Source organism: Mustela putorius, unplaced genomic scaffold, assembly GCF_011764305.1.
Source record: "Mustela putorius furo isolate JIRA1106 unplaced genomic scaffold, ASM1176430v1.1 tig00000738_pilon_pilon_pilon, whole genome shotgun sequence".
Taxonomy (NCBI): Eukaryota; Metazoa; Chordata; class Mammalia; order Carnivora; family Mustelidae; genus Mustela; species Mustela putorius.
This window is the reverse complement of record NW_025421463.1, coordinates 5,208,249-5,229,128: the sequence shown is the minus strand read 5'-3', so window position 1 is coordinate 5,229,128 and position 20,880 is coordinate 5,208,249. Positions and strand designations below refer to the sequence as shown.

The following is a 20,880-nucleotide window of genomic DNA, read 5'->3' as shown; positions in this document are numbered from 1 at the left end:
AAATCGTTTCACTCCAGTCAGAATCTTGGTGGTTACTGCTGCCAAGTAGGAAATTGTCAGCCCTGCCTCTGCCTGATGTTTGAAGCATGATAGGTTTGGGCAAGTGAGTTCAGGAACCATCGGTCATGATTCTAGTGATGGAGAAAAGTTGGTCTTTATCAGAGGCCATGAATTCATATGCCCAAAGTTCTGGTACTTTAAAACACCAAAGAAGCTATAAGCTCTCTTCAGAGTCCCCCAAAGTTTATAGAGGTCAGAGCATGAAGAACACAGGTTCCTGCTCTAACAATGATGCCCGGGTTGTAAGGGGAGGGAGTTAACAGCTGTTTGAAAAAGTTAAACCGAGAGGCCTGGGAAGGCAAACAGCGCTGCATTTTATTTGCTGCTGAATTCTGGGCCCCTAGCACAGTGCTTGGCACTCAGCAGGCACTGAAAGAGAAAGAGAAAGAATGAGTGAGGTAGGGGTGCCTGGGTGGCTTAGTGGGTTAAAGCCTCTGCCTTTGGCTCAAGTCATGATCCCAGGGTCCTAGGATCAAGCCCGGAATCAGGCTCTCTGCTCAGCGGGGAGCCTGCTTCCCCCTCTCTCTGCCTGCCTCTCTGCCTACTTGTGATCTCTGTCTGTCAAATAAATAAATAAAGTGTTTAAAAAAAATTGAGTGAGGTAGAAGGGAAACTTGAAAGAAATAGATGCCCCGTTCTTTTAATGGGAGTGACCTTATATATAAGCTCAGAAGACTCCGATGGTGTGTGGAGGTGTTTGCTGTGCGGAGAGGGTGAAGGAGGGGAGGAGCTTCACCCCCAGCCCCCAAACCGAATAAAACCCCAAACTCACACTATGCGCTTCCCCAGCTCAGGGCCCTTCTGCTTTCTGTGCCTGGTGGGTCACTCCCCTCCAGAGAGTTTTCTTCTTTAGGTCTCTCACTGCCCCAGAGGGGCCTTCTCTGAACATTTTGTATAAAGTAACCCACTCCTCCCTTCTCTCTTGGTCCTCTATAGCCTCTCTCCCAGCTTTATTTTCTTCCTGGCGTTTGTAATGATTCCCCGGCACTGGGTGTTTGTCTCCTGTCTGGAATGTCCCCTTCCTGAGGGTAGGGCCCGTCTCTCTTTTCCCCCACTGTTGTATACCCAGTGCTTGGCACATAATAGTAACTCAGTGTATGGTAAGTGACTTCATTGGTTGTGTGGTGGCTTTTTGATAGAACACATGTTCCTCAGAGAGAGAATTTCCCTCACTCTGTAATGACTTGGTGTGTCCCTAGTTTTGTTTTGTTTTGTTTTGTTTTGCGGGTGCCTAAGAAAAGCACGGCCAGCTCCCCTGCATTCAGAGACGCCGTGGGTAGCAAATGCAAACGTGCTAGCTCACGACTCTGCAGTGAGCTGGGTGCTCTGAGGGAGGCATGCGAGCCCCCACTGAGGCCGGAAACCGCAGCCCTAGAGCTGTTGACACCTGAGAGGAGAGGTGGGCTTTTTGGTTGAAGGTGAGAACGAGAGAGATTTTGGAAGTGGTGATTGTTACTCAGTTGTGAGAAGGTAGGTTCCAGTTAACTTGAAAAATGCAGTCATTCTAGGAAGAGCCACTGCTGCCTCTTTGACCCCAACCACCACTTTCTCCTTCCTCCTCAGACACAAGCTCCTGGTTCCTCAGACACGTCATCTCCTAATGTTGTCTCCCAGGCACCCACACAATCCCTTGCTTTGGTGGGGTTCTCAGGCCACCTGACCAGAGAGGCCTTTTCTAATCATCATATGTAAGATGCTCTCTTCCCTGCCCGCTATCTCCATCAGCTTACCCCACCCTGTCTTCTCCAGGGTACTTGTTGACGCCGGAAGTGGATATTTGATACATAGAGTTTTGTTGTAGATCTTGTTGGTTGTCTCTCTTCCCCACTGGAAGGTAAGCGCCGCCCCCCCCCCCGCCCCCGCCCGGAGAGCTGGGCCTTGGTTTTATTTCTGCTCTATCACCAGTGCTTAGGGAAGGGCCAGCTTGTGTTAGGCACCCGGAAATGTCTGTTAAAGGAATGGATGGATCCGTTCCTGGGCAGCCTCCAAGAGAAGAGGCGAAACACAGACTAGCCAAGCCCCAAACCAGCCTCTGTTCCCCAGAGCCCTCCCTGTTCAAAGCCGCCATGCTGCAGAGAAGTCCTTTCATGTGGTCTGATGCTGCCCGTGATGGATAGCTACCAACACCTTGGGTGCTTGTGGGATGTCCAGGGGGAGGCATGTTTCCTGTGAATTGGAGATGGTATAGACGGATATTGAGCCAAGACTTGATAACGGGGTAAGGTATGATTGGGCCACAGAAGGAGGAAGGTTTTTCCATTAGCTATGTGGAATGGATGAGGGAGAACATGGAAGTTAGAACTGTACTGTGAATGATCTTGAATGTGAGCTCTAGGGAGGTGTCCAGATGGCACAGCTCTTAACTTGCCCTGTGTGCTCTTAGACTCTTTGAATGTGTGATGTGGTGGGTTTTTAGGAACGTTAGCACAATGGCTGTTCCATATTCTGAACTTGTCAGCAGATCAGGAATCTTGCTCTGCCTCAGCTCAGGTGAAGACTGGATATTTTCCTTTATTCAAGTACTGCTTTTCTCAAAAAATAATTACTTCTACTTCTTTCAATTAATTTTTTTTTTTTAAGAAACAAGAAAACACTGTTGTATTTTTTTCACCTTAGACCTTTCTTAAAAGTAGTTTTGCCTTTTTACTATTCTAGATTTATTCTAGATTATAGTGTTCACACTTGGATCTGGCTACATAGTTAAGAGATGCAGGAGAATGTGAATGATTTCCTCTGCGTTTAGACTTAGAAGCAGTTGGTGGTTAAGTGGGACCCAGCTAGTCACCTGGCACTTGTATTTGATTGCTGGATGGAAGGTTTGATGTTTGAAGTATAAATACCTTTTTTTTTTTTTTAAGATTTTATTTATTTATTTGACAGAGACATCTAGAGAGGGAACACAAGCAGGGGTTTGTGGGAGAAGGAGTAGCAGGCTTCCTGCTGAGCAGGGAGGCCCGATGCAGGGCTCGATCCCAGGACCCTGGGATCACAACCAGAGCTGAAGGCAGACACTTAATAACTGAGCCACCCAGGTACCCCTATAATAAATACCTTTTAAAGTATGGGCTTATATGCAGAATTTGGAGCCGTGGTTCTCTCCCTAGAGATTCCTATGTAGTTGATTTGAGGAGCTACCCCAATAATGGTTTTGTTGATTTTTGTTTTATTTTGAAATAATCTTGAACTTACAGAAAAGTTGCAAATATGATTAAAACAGCAACAACACTTTTCCTGAATCACTTAAGAATAAATTGTTGTCCCAGTGTCCTATCACCCGTATCCCTTTTCCCTATACTTTGGTGTATTTCAAAAAATCAAGAATATTCTCCTATATAACCACAATACAACTATCGAAATTAGGGGCGCCTGGGTGGCTCAGTGGGTTAAGCCGCTGCCTTCGGCTCAGGTCATGATCTCAGGGTCCTGGGATCGAGTCTCACATCGGGCTCTCTGCTCAGCAGGGAGCCTGCTTCCTCCTCTCTCTCTGCCTGCCTCTCTGCCTGCTTGTGATCTCTGTCTGTCAAATAAATAAATAAAATCTTAAAAAAAAAAAAACAACTATCGAAATTAAAAAAAACAAAACAAAAGAAACACTGATACATTGCTACCATTTAATCTTCAGCCTCTACACAGAGTTTGACACTTAGCCCAATAATAGCCTTTATAGCAAAAGTATCACACTTAGCATTTGGTTATTTTGTCTTGTTAAATCTCCTGTTTCCCTGAGGTTCAGTGATCCTGAAACTTTTGAAGATTGCAGACCCATTATTTGGTAAAATGCCTCTCAGTTTGAGGTTCTCTGGCATTTCCTCCTGATAATTTTCAGGTTATACATACTTGAGAGGAATATTGTAGAAGAGATTCTGTGTTCTCAGAGTATCTAATCAGGCAACTCACAGTTTCAATTTATCCCATTACAATGATGCTCGTGTGTTTTATTTGATTAAGGTGGTATCTGCCAGGCTTCTCCTCTGTGTACTTATTCTTATCTCCTTTCTAATTAATAAGTATTTTCATAGGGAGGTACCTTAAAACTATGTGAATATTCCATTTCTTAAACTTTTAACTTACTCATTTACTTATTTCTGTCTGAATGGACTCATGGTTTCCTATTTTATACAATGGCTTATAATTTCTTACCATCATTATTTTTTATGTGCATACTGTCCCAGATTTAGCTTATAGGAGCCCCTTCAAATTGGTCTCTGCAGCCGTTTATTATTTGTTGAACATTTCCTTGCTTCTTGGCAATGAACATTCCACACTCATTTTGTACTTCCTTTGCCCTAGCCCCCAAATTAGCTCTTCTAAAAAAGGATTTTAGTTCTTTTTAAGAATGATATTTAGAAGCCACAGTCTGGGTACTAGGTATGTTCATTGCTATTGGGGTGTTCCTTCTTCCCAAGCCCTTTCAGTGGCAGAGCTAGGGGTGTGTGTGTGTGTGTGTGTTTGCATACATGAAGGAATATACACATATATGGGCTTGCAAAAATCGCATCTATGTTTATTGTTAAATCTTTCTCTATATGTTAAAAACCCTGAGTTGTTGCCAATAACTAATTCTGAACCAACTCCACAGGACTCTTTTGAGCTTTTTCCCTTTCCATTTTGGTAGCTACTTTTTCAATAGTGAGAAACCTGGTTGTCATCATCATTAATATATTGATTTGGAGCACCTGGGTGGCTCAAGTCTCTGCCTTGGGCTCAGGTAATGATATCAGGGTCCTAGGATTGAGCCACGCATTGGGCTCTCTGCTCAGCAGGGAGCCTGCTTCCCCCTCTCTCTCTGCCTGCCTCTCTGCCTACCTATGATCTCTCTGTCAAAAAAAAAAAAAAAAAATAGATAGATAGATAGACTAATCAGTCCCCCTATATGTAACTGCCTTCCTTGCATGGATGCCCTCTTTGCCCTTTGCCCTCTTGGGTTCTGGTGCAGCATGGGATATTTTAAAGCTCCCCAATGATGCAACCAAGGTAGAGCACAACTGGATGAGAAGAAAGGTGAACTCTGTACTTTCTGATTCATCATTAAGTAAATGGCATCATTAAGTAATTGGGTTTTGGGTTTTTTTTTTTAAGATTTTATTTATTTATTTGACAGAGATCACAAGTAGGCAGACAGGCAGGCAGGGGAGGAGGGAAGCAAGCTCCCTGCTGAGCAGAGAGCCTGATGTGGGGCTTGATCCCAGGACCCCAGGATCATGACCCGAGCCAAAGGCAGAGGCTTTAACCCACTGAGCCACCCAGGCGCCTCAGGTTTGTTTGTTTGTTTGTTTGTTTTTTAAAGATTTTATTTATTTGACAGAGAGAGACACAGTGAGAGAGGAAACAAACAGGGTGTGGGAGAGGGAGAAGCAGGCTTCCCACTGACCAGGGAGCCTGATGCGGGGCTCAATCCCAGGACCTTGGGACCGCGATCTGAGCCAAAGGCAGATGCTTAATGACTGAGCCACCCAGGCGCCCCTAAATGGCAGGTTTTTAAGTCAGGTTTGGTTTGGGAAAGTAAATTCTTCCTAAGGAAGTGAAATCTAAAGAGAAAACTCAATTCTACCAATATAAGCAGTAAAAGATGACGGTGAAAGCACAGCCTGTCTCCTGGAAAGCTTTGAAAAATATTTATTTTGGAAATAAATCTTGTAGTGAATATGAATTTCAGTCCCTTTCCCTGAATTACCTGTTTATAGGAAAAAATACTTGAAAAGGTTAGTTGTTTTGAAGAATGTGTTTCATTAAAGACTTACTTTGCTTTTTTTTTTACATTAGTTTTTAAAATAAACTTTTTAGAATAGATACAGAAAGAAATTGCAACTCACTGCTTTTTAAAGCATTGGATATTTAAACAGATTTTCAGACTGTGTTGCTCTTTCCCAGTAGTCCATTGCACTTTAAAATACAGGAACTGAGTTACAGTAACTGGGTCATGAGGAATCCCATCTTCTCCCACTTACATCCAGAGGAAGCAACTACAGCAGGATCCCTGGCCAGCCTGCCTTAGATGGTCAGCCTCTGTCTTGCCAGTTTTCATAATGCCACGTTCTGGAAGTGGTGCACTGCTGCGGGTGGATTTCCACCACAAGTTCCCACTGAGACTGAGGGACACATCATCTGACTCCACAGAGTTCCAGCATTCAACCTATGGGAATCCCAATAAAACCTCTTCCTTGATGATGTTTCTATAGTTTCCGTTGAAGTTGCCTTTGGGGTGTGAATTGTGCACATCAGGCTTTTGTATGTCTATGCCAGAGGCAGGGAGGGAGAAGGGCCAGTATTTGGGAATATGGGCAGAACCCCAGGAGACTTGGCATGTAGGGAGAACACCTCATCCTTAGTTGTTGTCATTTAGTTTTCGTTTTCTAGAAACAAAGCATTACCCGGTCAGGAGAGCCGGCTTCAGTGTTGATGGTCAGTTCTTTGTACAGCTTGAGGCGTTACCACTCCCCGGCTCAAGTCCTTCAGGAACCGTCTTTGTGGCTTTTGCCACGCCAGCAAACATTTACTTCACGTTTTTCTTTCATGTGTCTGACTTTGAACTTGGCATTTTTCTGGATGGTATCTGGGAAGCTGTGAGTTCAGTGTGCTGGATCACCTAAAATCCTAAGTATCTGTTCAGTACTATGGGGGAACTGGGCGCCAGATCTGGGTCTCCTTCTAGCTCCGCCATTTGGAGAGTGGCGTCAGGCCCTGCCTTGAGCTTGGAAGCAGCTGCAGTAGTTTTGGAGATGTGCTCTTCCCGTTTGCTGCGCGGAGTGGAGGTTGGCAGCCTTATGTATACGTTACATTCAGACGCGTGTTACAGGGTATAGGAGTCTAAATATTACATTCTTCTACATGTGAAGCATCAATTACATTATCTTAATTTCTTTCTTTCTTTTTTTTTTTAAGATTTTATTTATTTATTTGACAGAGAGAGACCACAAGTAGACAGAGAGGCAGACAGAGAGAGAGGAGGAAGCAGACTCCCCGCAGAGCAGAGAGCCCAACGTGGAGCTCAATCCCAGGACCCTGGGACCATGACCTGAGCCGAAGGCAGAGGCTTTAACCCACTGAGCCACCCAGGCGCCCCCATTATCTTTTTTTGTTTTTTCTTAAGATTTTATTTATCTATTTGACAGACATAGATCACAAGCAGGCAGAGAGGCAGGCAGAGGCGGAAGCAGGCTCCCTGCTGAGCAGAGAGCCCGATGCAGGGCTGGATCCCAGGACCCTGGGACCATGACCTGAGCTGAAGGCAGAGGCTTAACCCACTGAGCCACCCAGGTGCCCCAACGCCCCCATTATCTTAATTTCTTAAGATTCAGCACGTGTTCAACTAGAATGTTCATTGTCGTGGATCATTTTTGCTCTTGTTGGTGGTCTTAATGCACATGTTCACAAAGCTGTAGACATGAACTCATTCAGGAGTGGGTACACGGATTTATAGGATGCTTGGTACCCGCCTTAAAAACACATGTAAAGTGTCCAGTATTAGTAATACAGAAGAAAAATATGAACTGCAGAATGTAGAGTTTTATGTTAACCACACTGGAGATGACATGGGAAAATGCCTAAATTGTGATCTGTAACTGCGTATCATGATTAATATATACTGTATTATTTTTGAGGCCTGTTGCCTATCACAGAATTTTTCTTGGGCACCCAGTGGCTAAGTTGGTTAAGCAGCTGCCTTAGGCTCAGATCATGATCTCAGGGTCCTGGATCAAATACTTTCAGGCTTCCTGCTCAGCAGGGAGTCTGCTCTCCCTCTGTCTGCTGCGCCGCCCCCCGCCCCGTGCTTGTTCTCTCTCCCTCTCTCTCCCTCCTCCTTCTTTCAAAAAAATAAATAAAAACCTTTAAAAACATTTTTTTTTTTGACATTGCTAATGCTTTGTATTTTATGTGTTCTCTACTTGTGTTTTTAAGACCAGGTACTGAGTGTTCCGTAGATCCATGGATTCCAGGAATATCCCCTAAAAGCCAACCAGATGTTGTCATATATTCAAATCAAGGGTTTTGCTGTGTGTGTGTGTGTGTGTGTGTGTGTGTGTGTGTGTGTGTGTTGTTTTGTTTCAGGAATATACTTTAAAGTTCACTTTAATGGGCTTCTTTAAAACCAAACAGTCATATTTTGTAAAAGGAGTAACAAACCAAAATAGGTGGATAACCAAATGTGGTTAGTTTTATGCATCCTCTTAGTTTAAGTAAAATACTGGGTTCTGCTCAGTCACAGAGATGGAATGTTTGCACGCCATCCACAAACATTTCATTGGCTGCAAGGAGATTGAATATAGATGTTAACTTTCTGGTGTGATATTACTTTAACAGAGAGAAGGAGCAAGAAAGGGAAGAACAGTTAATGGAAGACAAGAAAAGGAAGAAAGAGGATAAAAAGAAAAAAGAAGCCACTCAGAAGGTAGGTTTAATTACTTAAGTCTGTCTTGACATCCACCAAGCATCTAGAGTAAGTAACTGCCTTAGGTTGGATACCTGCGAGCCCAGCAATGCTGCTTAGTTCACTTGAAAGTTTTAAGATCTGAAAGTGGGAGAAAGTTGGAGACCTGCATTTGTTTCCATAAGTAGGTATTCAGGAGAGCTACAGCTGATTTAATGAGAACAGCAGTAAACGAAATCGAGAAAGGCAAGAGGGTCCCCAGCATTTAAATTCTTAGAGTTTCCTCATTCATATCATAATTAATCTCCATTTTCTTAGGTTAGCTTGTAAAATAACTTCTTAAGGCTTGTTAAGTTCACCACAGTGTTCTCCTTTTGGTCCCTCTTACAGCACTGTCATTTGTAGAGTCTGATTAGTGCTCTGGGGGAGATAATATACCATGGCATTGAGGCCCTTGCTTAGGGAAGAAGAGATGGTAAAAGAAAAAGGACACAGGCCTCACCTCTGTCAACTGACAAGTCTTTTTTTTTTTTTTAAGATTTTATTTATTTATTTGACAGAGATACAGCAAGAGAGGGAACACAAGCAGAGGGGGTATAGGAGAGGGAGAAGCAGGGCCCCCGCTGAGCAGGGAGCCCGTTGCAGGGCTGGAGCCCAGGACACTGGGGTAATGACCTGAGCCGAAGGCAGATGCCCAACAACTGAGCCACTGAGATGCTCCTGTCAGCTGACAAGTCTTAATTGATGAGCTGGACCTCAGCGCTGTCCGAGCAGAGACCAGCGGGCCCCGCGCCCCTCCTTCAGTATGTGCTCCTCTGCCCCCTCCCTGGTCTAATCTCCCCCACCTCCACTCTTCAGCATTGCCTGACTTAGGCTCTGGCTCAGCAAGAGTGTTCTGGTGCCTTTGGGGGAGGTAAAATGATTTGCCTCCAGTTCTTGTTACTGCTGACTAGCACACTTGGGAAGTAGGACCTCAACTGTGAGTCAGGTTTGAGGGTTCCTGCTGTAGTGCCAGGTTATTGAAGCCAAGTTTAGGAAGGTAGAAAGTCCAGATTTAGAACAGACCCCAGGCAGGCAGTCATACACAAACCAGTGTGGGGTGTCACGGGACACCACAAGTTATCTCAGCATTATTGGATAGAACTGTTATTCCCATAAGTCAGTTTTCTGAATTTCTGAAATAGATCATTTTTGGATGCCAGGAGAAAAAACAATACTGGAAATATTTTCTGAATTGGATTGCATATGACCCTGCCACATTAAACATGTAAAATAAAATTTCATCTTTTCTTCATGACTTAATTAAAAGGAATATTCGTTACTGTTTGCTACTATAATATAATAGACTCTGCACATGCTCATTAAGGTTTTGTCTGCTTTTCTTGGTGTTTCTGTTTCTGTTAGTAGTGGTGTGCTCACCATCCCATCCTCGTGCTACCAGGGCACCTGCTTTTAACATGTTGCTTCTGATCTGAGCTTGTTAGAATTATCTAAAATGTCAGGAAAGAGTCTGACTAAAGATGTCAGATAACAACCTAGAGGATTTTTTCATACTTGCCTTTGGAGACACAGCCCCCTTCCACGTATTGAGGTGTGATAAGCAGGTCCGCCCGCGAGAACGTGTCAGGGCATTGCCCCTCCTCATACTGACCTGTTCACTGAAGAGTGAACCGCAGTGAAGGTTTTCTTTCCTTTAGGGCATTCCCATTTCATCAACTAAGTTGGTATAAAAATTGGATTTTGCAGTCTGTGGGAATGAATGGTTAATAGGCTAGACATGGGTGAACTTGAGCAAAGAGTGGTAACAAGAAGATAGCAAATCGAGTGATTATTTTAGGCAATCTGTGATCTGTCTTCATTCTTCACAAAGGTCATAATATTCCTCAACTGGAAAATAATCAGCATCTGGCTGTGATTGATAAAATATGCATCTGTAAACTTTACTGTGGATCCACTAATAGAAAAATGATTTACAATACAAGATGGTGTGGGTTTACTCAAGAGCAAATTGGGTATTTAGGCAGAGAATGTCATTTATACAGCTGGTCACTCTCCCTGTGTACTTGTATCTACATGAAGAACTGGTTCAGAAATTATGGCAAAGAAGAAAATCACCATAAATAAAATTCCAAATGGTTACATATGAACAATAACATTCAATCATTTTTGTTCAAAAATGTTCTAGATCGGCTGACATGGGATTCAGGCCAACACATGGCCTTGGATATTGTTGTATCATACTGAACCATTGTGCCATTCCAGAATTAAAATCTGATTTAGCAGTTTTAAGGAAGAACACAAAGGTTACCATGTGATTGTCTTAGTGGCTCCCAACCTTATTGTAGAGACAGCGGCTCAACGAGGAGGCATAAAATGTGCTATGATGCAAAGAATCATAGGGAATGTGCCAGAGGCTCTATCATGTGGTCATTCATTCAGTCTGCACCGTTTACGGTGCTTCCATCCTTCTCGCTGCTTACCCTCTTGCTCTACAATCATCTCTTCGTGTCTGTCTTCCTGTTAGACTGTCAGTTTCTCGAGGTTTTACTCATATTTGTATTTCCGGGAAGTTAGGGCAGTGCCCAGTTCATAAGAGTCACTCAAAACCCGTTTGTTTAGGGGCACCTGGGTGGCCCAGTGAGTTAAGCCTCTGCCTTCGGCTCAGGTCATTATCTCAGGGTCCTGGAGTCCTAGGATCGAGCCCCGCATTGGGCTCTCTGCTCAGCAGGGAGCCTGCTACCTCCTCTCTCTCTCTGTCTGCCTCTCTGCCTACTTGTGATCTCTATCTTTCTTTCTCTCTCTCTCTCTCTGTCAAATAAATAAATAAAATCTTTTAAAAAAAAAAACAAAACCTGTTTGTTTAACAGATCAGTGGTTAAGAGTGAGTGTTGGCAATGTGATTTTCTTGAAGAATCGACTTTTCCTTAAAGCTGAATCAAGCTATTTCCACACACACATTAAACTTGAGCTTTTCTCATGAAAATGGTGTGGGTTTACTCAATTTGCTCTTTCTAGAGCCATCGCTGAGTAAACCGGGTTAGATTTCCATTCATGGGAAAGGTGTCAAGGAAGGATTCCATTCACATTCATTAAGCTGATGCTGCTGAAGGACCATTGTTCAGTGTTGGCGGAACACATGCTTTGATCATCAGCTTTCCACCGTCTGGAGGACAGCTCTTTTAACAGAACCCACATTGTAAGACACAGTTGACATTACTTGGGTTTGTCACTTACAACTGGGGAAGGCATTGACTTCCTGTATAACTGATCTTCAAAATGGCATTCTGAGAAATGTTTATAATGTTATAAGGCTTAAATTGCCTTAAGGAATTGGTGGTATGTGGATGCAAATCAGTTCATTCGTGGTGAAACGGAGTTTTAGAAAAATTGCACAGTAGACTTGAGCTCTTTAACAGTTGGTACAGGGAAACACATTCATTTTAAAGTGCTGTCTACTACAAATTCAATAGAGTCGAATTAGCTTGTCTTTTAATGCAAGAGTGTAAGGAACACTCCGGGAGGTCATACAACTAGGGCATTTCATTCAGATTCTGTATCAGGCATTAGCGTGCTGGAATCCACTGCAGAGCGGGTTGGTTAGCTGTAGGACATACACTCCAAAGACGGCATGCTTGCATGAGCACCCGTCGCAGTGGCCTGCACTGCTTATCAGCCACAAATAACCAAACATCTTCTTTTCTATATCAAAGTCAGAGAACCATTAAAAATGCTTTAGAAGATTAACATTTGGGAAAGGGAATCAAAATCATGTACGATCTCCATAATAGTAATGAAAATAATGTAAGCCTATTAGAATTCTGGTGCATTTTCTTTTGGGTGTTTTTCTTATGCATGGCCTTTTGTGGTTTTTTTAATATCATAGGGCATATATAATTAGGTGCACTCCTTTATTTTCCTCTCAATAGCAGAAGCAGTTTCCATGTGGCTCCTAATCATCATATCCAAACTCTCTAAAAAACCTCTTATTACATTCAGCCTATCCAACCTTTTAAGTTAATCACTTCCATAGATTTATTAGTTACTATATAAAGAAATACTTTCAACAAAGCAGTCTTTATTTGTTCAGAATTTACATGTTCACTCATTGCTGTATTTCATACTGTTTTCATGAACTTTGATTAAAAACAACAAATAAATACCGAGTGTTGGCATAGGGTAATCTGACTTAATCTTTATAACAACCCTTTGTACTCGAGATCCTGTTCTTACTAATCCCCATTCAACAGATAAATAGAAAACGGAGATCACACAGCCAGGAAGTGGTATGGCTTGGTTTTCAATCCTGTCTTTCTGCCATGGCTTCTGATACCTCTGATGATGGGCTTCTGAACTTTTGTCTTATAGATTTGAGATTGAATGTTTGAGTCCATACTTATAGGGTAATCGTTTTGTCTGTATGGCTAGTTTAGTTTCTAGGCTCTATCCATTTGCTTTTCTCTAGTCATAGCATGAAAATGACAAACAGCATTCCTGGCACAGCTACTTCATCATTTAGTAAGAGTGGAATGCTTTTTGTTTTAATTTTTAGTATTCATAGTAGTAAGTTATAATTGTAAGTTATAAGTGGGCATGTGGCATTATAGAAGGACATCAGCGTGGACTCTCAAGCTTTTTTCATGAACTTTGATTAAAAACAACAAATAAATATTGAGCATTGGCATAGGGTAATCTGACTTAATCCTTATCAGACATGTCATAATCCTTAATCCTTATCAGACATGTCTGCATGTCTGATAGCCTGAATTCCTTAAGTCATTAGAATTACAGTAGTCCTATAATAGGGAACTAGAAAACATATCTCATTCACTTTTGTCTGTTAATTTATTTTTCAGGTCACGGAACAAAAAACCAAAGGTAAGATTTTTTTTTTCTTTTTTCAGTCCTTGGAACCTTCTGTGTTTAGATTTTTACACCCTTGCTGACTCAGCCTCCAATCCACTTGGTTAGTGAGAGTGGGTGCAAGGTAATTAAGTTGGTTGTTTACAACCACTGAAGAGCAGTAATGGCAAATTAAAAGTATTTGTAGTAGTGTTTCTAGTTGGCCTTAAATTTTTTAGAAGGCAAAGGAGATTAGAAGAAGTAATACCTTGTTTTGAAAGTATATGGGTCATGATTTTGAACTGAACCTTTTCAAAACAGTAAGAAAAAGAAAACTCTAGCCGCTCATTTATAGATGGGAACTGCAGAGGATTGCTAAATATCTTGATGCATGCCATGCATTGTGTCTGAAAGGGCGCGTTAAATGTCTGGGATGGTCAGGTGGTCCTCTGAGCTAGAGCCCGGAATGTGCTTTTTCAAAAAATAATACATTTTAACTCTGTTACAGACTAGTGATGTGTCGTAAACAGAAGCAGATGTTCTTCAGGCCATCCCCAACCTAATGGTCTGTGCTTTCAGATCTCTCTCTCTCCTGTTTATTTGGATTATGCAGTTTTGTGCATAATCTGGTGCAGGTTGGATTATGCAGTCTGATGGTGGTTGCACTTTTGGTTGGTTCCCCTGCAGAACGGTAGACCTCATTCCTTGAGACCAGTGTTCTGACTCCTGTCCTTGCCCACTTAAATATGTGGTTCTCAGCTAGGATATGCATTGACATCATTTGCATAGACTGGCCAAATACACAAGTGTGGACCTCCTCCTAAACCTTCATGGTCTCAGGCCACAGACCTAGCAGATGTATTTTGAGAAGCTCTATAGGTGACCCCAATACATACCCCAGGTTGAGAACCACTGCCTTGGATGGAAGGAATCACATTAGGACTGTGATAACTTGGAAGAAGGTCCGGGTATGGATAGGCCAAGATAGGAACGGATAGGCCAAGATGTGATGGGAGACCCTCTAATGATTGTTTTCTTTTTGGTTTTGTTTTCTTTTGTTGACTGCTAGGCCAAACCATGTCCAACAGTGATGGAAAACTAATAAAGACGGTGCTAGTTTTGGGGTTTTTTTTTTTAGATTTTTTATTTATTTGATAGAGAGATCACAAGTAGGCAGAGAGGCAGGCAGAGAGAGAGGAGGAAGCAGGCTCCCTGCCGAGCAGAGAGCCCAGTGCGGGGCTTGATCCCAAGACCCTGGGATCATGACCTGAGCCGAAGGCAGAGGCTTCAACCCACTAAGCCACCCAGGCGCCCCAAGACAGTGCTAGTTTTTAAGGAAACTTAGTTCTGGAGAACAAATTCTCATATGACTAGACATTACTGTAATGTATTTCTAATCAAAATGCATTTCAAGGGAGAATATAGTCTGGGGCCTTGTAGTGATTTATAAAATAAACTGGTAAGAACATTTGTTAGTTATAATTGTCTTAATTTTTAGAATAGTGTTTTCCTCTTGTACTTTTAGCCAGTACCCAACACAGAAGTGGGCTTTATGTGGAAGTATCTTTATAAATGATATGTTTGAAATAGAAATTATACTTAACCATAAAAATAGAGTTATTGGTAGTAGTACAGAATCCATATTTTCTATACCAACATACAATCTAGGAAAGAATTTGGGCACATAGTATTTATGTTTATAGGACTTTCTGATGATTATCAAGACAACAGATGAGAGTATTGGCATTTTCCTGGAAAATCCAGGCTCTGTGGTTGTTGAAACATGGTGGTTAGGTTCCTGGGCTTGGCCACAACTCTAACATTCATGATGCCAAGTACTAACTGAGCTATGGAAACAAGCTGCTCTGTATGGTAAGTGGTGTTTCTATTGGAAAATCGAAAATCCATTAAGGCATTCTTGGATTTTTTGTGTATGTGCTGGGTCTATTCTCAGAAACACATTCCTCTTCCCTCTGCCAAAATCTTAAAAATCAAACTTCCTTTCCTACTTACTATTGAATTTTCTTTCCAATTAGGATTTTTCTCTGACCTCCCATAAAATGGATTATAGCCTCACAGTTTCCATACTTTTTCTACCCCATCCCCCATCAGAAGTTAATCCCTGGGCGCCTGGGTGGCTCAGTGGGTTAAACCACTGCCTTCGGCTCCGGTCATGATCTCAGGGTCCTGGGATCGAGTCCCGCATCGGGCTCTCTTCTCAGCAGGGAGCCTGCTGTCTCCTCTCTCTCTCTGCCTGCCTCTCTGCCTACTTGTGATCTCTGTCAAATAAATAAATAAAATCTTAAAAAAAAGTTAATTCCTAAGTGAGCTGAAAGCCTGTTTCAGATCTCCTAAGGAATTTATTTAGTAGAACCAAGGAGAAAATAGAAGTAAAAATAAAAATTATCTCTGGGGTATGTTAGGCCATAAGTAGAGGGAGAGGAAAAATGAGAATTCTGGAGAGAATACAACAGGAGTTCAAGTGGAGGTTATATGAAGACAGGGCCTAGCACTGGGCCTGATCTTTCTGGGGTTTTGCCCCACTTTACAGCCACATTTTTATCTTTGTTCCCAAAAGCATGTCTGGGCATTCTAAATCCTTTCTTCTCTCCCTTAGCTGATGTTTCTAGGTCCTGTTCCTCTTCCCAAAGATGGTGCCTTTCTTAGGCAGTCTCCCCATAACTCTGAATCTGCCCCTCTTTTCCCAGTAGACCCTATGAGAAAAAAGACTGTTGGTGCCAAGTCTCTGGTTGTTCAGAGGACTGAAGTAAGATTTGTCCATATTTTGGGGAAAAAAAAAAAAAAGATTCATTATATGTTCTGTCTTTAACTTCCATTATTTTATAAAAAGAAAATTCTGGAGAATAGAAATAAGATTTCAAGTGGAGGTTATGTGAAGACATGGCCTAGAGGAGGGCCTTGCTGTCCAGTAGCAGACAGTATGAAGCACTTAAAGTAGAAGCTGATGTCCCACTTCGTTGGATATTGGACTTAGAATCGAAGGGGTCTGTGGGATTGATGTAATAGACCAGATATAACAGGGATGAAGGGTAAGGTTAGGACTAAAAGGGGTGCCTGGGTCAGTTAAGCATCTGACTCCTGATCTCAGCTCAGATCTGAATCTCAGGGTCTTTAAACTTCAAACCCTGCATTGGGCTCCATACTGGGCCTGGAGCCTACTTAAAAAAATATCAGGACTCGAAAGACTGTGCAATGGAGGAGTTTGGACATAGCAATTTTTCCTTGTTAAAAAGATGTTAGGATCCTGGTTGGCTTAATGGTATAGTTATCAGTATGAAATGATTGATTTATAAAAACTAACATGACCTGGGGCATCCGGGTGGCTTAGTCGGTTAAGCCTCTGTCTCTTGGCTTGACTGGGTCGTGGTCTTAGGATCATGAGACCCAGTCCCATATCCCTCTCCGTGCTCAGCGCAGTCTGCGCGAGATTCTCTCTCTGCCCCTGGCCCCGCTTGTGTGTGTGCTCCAGCTCTCTCTAGAGTAAATAAAATCTTGAAGAAAAGATGACTGACGTGACCTTAAGTGCTGTTCATAGAAATGCAGTATGTAGGAAGGGATTTGCAATTCCTATAACAGGCACCACACTGTGTAAAGAGACAGAAATCAACTTGTTTAGAGCCTGTGGGGTTTGAACCAGATTGGTCAGCGATTTGAGCCTGTGTTGCCTTGGGGAGGGTTATACACATGGAGATGCTTAACCCTCAGTGGAAGGCTTACCGCCTGAGGAAGCTCAGGTAACGGTCTTCAGAGATTTGAAGGGTCCTGGTGCCTGACACTTACTAGTCTCTTGGTAAATGTCTGTCAGGTGTTTTGTTCAGTGCAGCCTATTCTTACAGCCAAGTACTGATAGTGAGAATCAAAGCAACAGGGAAAAGCTTCCAGCTTAATATAAGTTGAAATTTTTAGATACTGTCCTGCACAGCAGCAGGTCATAACCTTTACCCCACATGAACACAGCTGAGGGACAGCACCTTCCCATCAGCATACTTGGGGTGATGGATCATTGTGGTACACTGGCCACAAGTCTCTCTGCTGAGTCTGCCCTAGAAGGCATATTTAGTAAATGTGTGTTGGTGGTTGAGATAACCTTGAGTCTACTCTCATTTATTAAGATTTGAGGTGGGTTCCCCCCAGGTAGCTAATTTACAAACTAAACTAATTGCAGTGTGCGTCACACCTGGTAGAAACACCTGTGTATTCTCACACTGGTGGGAGCGTTTGTTCAGAGATGGAATTGACTGCCTCTAGAGAGTGAGTGAATGCTGGTATATGACATATGGCTCAGCTGGTGGGCATAGAATAGTCCAGGGAGGAGGCAGTGAGGACTTGAACCTGGTTAGGAACAGTGGTAGAGGAGGAAGGAAGGCATCAGAGAGATGCTTTGGTTCATTGGAATGTAATGATGATCAGATAATGATGTGCGGGGAAGAACAAAGTCTAGGACACCTTCCAGGTTTCCTACTTGAGCGGATGGTTAGGTGATGACTCTATTCCTTGAGCTAAGAAATAATGGGGCGCTGGCTAAAAGGAAGAAAGGTGAAAGAGATCTGAGTTGGATGGTAGTGATTTGGGAAACACTTGGACATAAATGTTAAAGTCCAAGTATGGGGAAACTTGTACTCAAGTAACTTAAATGTGGGAAGAGTTTAGACCTCATCTTCATGTTCAGTTTTTTGGAGGGTTTTTGTTTTGTTTTGTTTTTTTAAAGACTCAATTCATGGGGTCCTGGGTGGCTCAGTCATTTAAGTGTCTACCTTGGGCTCAGGTTATGATCCCAGGACGCTGGGATCAAGCCTGCATCAGGCTCCCTGCTCAGGGGGAAATCTGCTTCTCCCTCTGCCCGCCACTCTCCCTGCTTGTGTGCGTGCTCTCCCTGCCCCCCTCTCTTTGTCAGATAAATAAATATCTTAACAACAACAACAACAATTGGGAAGACTCCTCCCAGCCCTTGCCAACTTCTTGTTTATTGTCATAATAAGAAGAGAGGGGATTGGGAATGCCATCTGCTATGAGAATCTCATCTGCTATGAGAATCTTACAGGCACAGATAGAAAATGAATCACTGAATAATTCATCTTCATTCATTTATCAGTTATTTTTATCTATCGGCTGTTATAGGTCATGCAGAACCTACTATATTGATAATATCTGGCAACGACCAACTTATTTTCTCAAGAAATAGCTTTATTCTTCTCATAGGTTGTGGATTCTCTGACCTCCCTTCCTTACTGGGAGGCCCAGGACTGCCTCATGATTGGCTAAGATTAGACCAGGGATTGCCTTGAAGTGACTTCAGGCTCCTATTTGTTTTTGTTACTCACAGTGCTCACCAGTGCCCAGTGGGAGTAGACTGGGCCCCCTGACTTCTGATGATATCTCTCTCTCCATAAAGGAGCCAGTTCAACGAGCAGCATGCTGGCCCAGCATCCTTTCAGCAGTCGGAGCAGTACCAGAGCTGGCCCAGACATGCCTCTGGAGGTCAGGGATTTGGGCCTCAGAATCATCTGACTTACCTGGCTCAGTGGTTGTTTCCGTAACATTGCCAGCTTCTGTTTGCCAGGTAGATTTTCTTGGAAGGAGGGGGGAGCCTGTCGGTAGGATGAAGCAAGAGAGGTGCCGAAGATCATCCTCTGTAGGGTTGAGGGGAAAACCAAAGGGTATATTTTCAGTCACCCTGCACATTCCACACTTCCTGTTTGCCATTTTTAAAAGTAAGATAAAACATTAAATTCTTTTTTTTTTTTTTTAGACTTTATTTGTTGACACAGAGAGACAGGGAAAGCAAGAGAGACAAGCAGGGGGAGTAGGAGAGGGAGAAGCAGGCTTCCCGCTGAGCAGGGAGCCCGATGTGGGGCTCCATCCCAGGACCCTGAGACCATGACCTGAGCTGAAGGTAGACACTCAACAACTGAGCCACCCAGGCACCCCAAACATTAAATTCTTTAAAATAAGTAGGAAAAATACCTACATTTTGGAATTTTTATTTAATTTTATTTGCATTTTTTATTTTATTTTACTTTGTTTTTTCTTTTTTAGAGTGTGAGAGAGAGAAAGGAGGGACAGGGGGAGAGAGAGAAAAAGTACTCTTAGGCAGTCCCATTGCCAATCCCAGGGAGGGGCTTGATCTCACGACCCTAATAAGATGATGACCTGAGCAGAAATCAAGAGTCGGCTGCTTAACCGACTAAGCCACCCAATTGCCCCTGAAATTTTTATTTTAAATAAAGAGTTGGAATAAACATACAAGAACCCCTTAAAAATTTTGTTTTTGACACCAGCAAAAAAAATTTATAATGTTTCTAATTATTTACAGAGTGCAAAGCAAGAGTGTTCGAGTTCAGGTAGCTGTAGAAACCAAAATCCATGGATTTTGTGACTCCAGGGCTGAGGTTTCCTGTGGGGATCTACTCTGTGCTAGGCCCCAAGAGAAAAGATGAAAGGAGGGTCCTCGTCCTTGACGGATTCCTGGCCTCGTGAGGGTGAGGAGCTCGTGAATGAGAATTTCAATATAATGTGATAAATTCATGGTGAAGAAAGATGGACATCGTGTTCCAGGAGCACAAACAAAGGTGTTTTGCCCATCTAGTCTAGGGACTTCAAGAAAAGCTTCTCTTTTGAAGGTCTTCAAGAAGGTGGATAAAGGGCAGGGGCATTCTGGTTGAGCGCCCTGAACCTTCCCCAGCGGCTTTGCCTCATGCCCATATGTACCCTCAGACTGGCTGGGCAGCCCTTCAGGGATTCAGGGGAGCAGATGGTGATTGCTTCCCACCCCCCCTTAATGGATGGAATGGAGTTCTATGGCATCGCTGTCTTTGGGCCCCTGTCACCATCTCTCCCCACCTCTGCCGTCCCTCCAGTAAACTGAAGGTGCAGGGAAGTTGAGAAGGACCACGTCCGTCCACAGTTTGATGGAAGAAGGGTTGTCCTGTGGGAATTGGTCTCATGGAAGCTTTCTTAAAAACAATCTTTAGAAAAAGGTATTTGGTTTCAAAGACCGTTTCCCAATCTCTCTCTTTCAGTGCCCGAAGTGACGAAACCAAGTTTAAGCCAACCAACGGCCGCCAGCCCAATTGGCAGCTCTCCATCGCCACCAGTCAATGGTGGCAACAATGCCAAAAGGGTGGCAGTGCCGAACGGACAACCGCCAAGCGCCGCCCGCTACATGCCTCGGGAGGTGCCGCCGCGATTCCGTTGCCAGCAGGACCACAAAGTGTTACTAAAACGTGGGCAGCCCCCTCCACCGTCCTGCATGCTCCTTGGGGGTGGGGCAGGGCCTCCTCCCTCCACCGCACCTGGAGCAAACTCAAACAACGCACAAGTGACAGGAACGCTGCTGCAGGGTGACGGTGGGACTGCACCAGGTGAGGGTTCCACGCTGGGAACGGATCCCGCGGCAGCTTTAAAACTAGTGAGCGTGTCTTCTCTATGGCCTGGTATAGGGTCCACGAAAACCCTTCCTTAGCTGGACTCTTGGGGTCACTCAGAAGACAGGCGAGGATCCCAGGATGAAATGCGCACCAGCGCTTTCTGAAACGGGGTTTTAGCGTCCAGCGTGTGCTCTTGGCACGAGAGCTAATGTGGCTTTCGCTCGT

General features: G+C 43.4%; 1 protein-coding gene across 14 annotated transcripts in view; it reads left to right on the top strand.

The window, feature by feature from the left end:
* Positions 1–20,880, top strand: part of TNRC6B (trinucleotide repeat containing adaptor 6B) — a 261,883-nt gene that overhangs the window by 178,231 nt on the left and 62,772 nt on the right. For 11 of the 14 annotated variants that reach the window (XM_045083823.1, XM_045083814.1, XM_045083818.1 and 8 more), the window contains 3 exons: positions 8,362–8,449; positions 13,282–13,303; positions 20,308–20,649. In XM_045083823.1, coding sequence (XP_044939758.1) covers positions 8,362–8,449; positions 13,282–13,303; positions 20,308–20,649 — 452 coding nt within the window. Of the gene's footprint in view, positions 1–8,361; positions 8,450–13,281; positions 13,304–13,383; positions 13,833–18,233; positions 18,849–19,591; positions 19,768–20,307; positions 20,650–20,880 lie in introns of those variants that run through there. The other 3 variants (XM_045083825.1, XM_045083824.1, XM_045083820.1) reach the window with 3 other exon arrangements.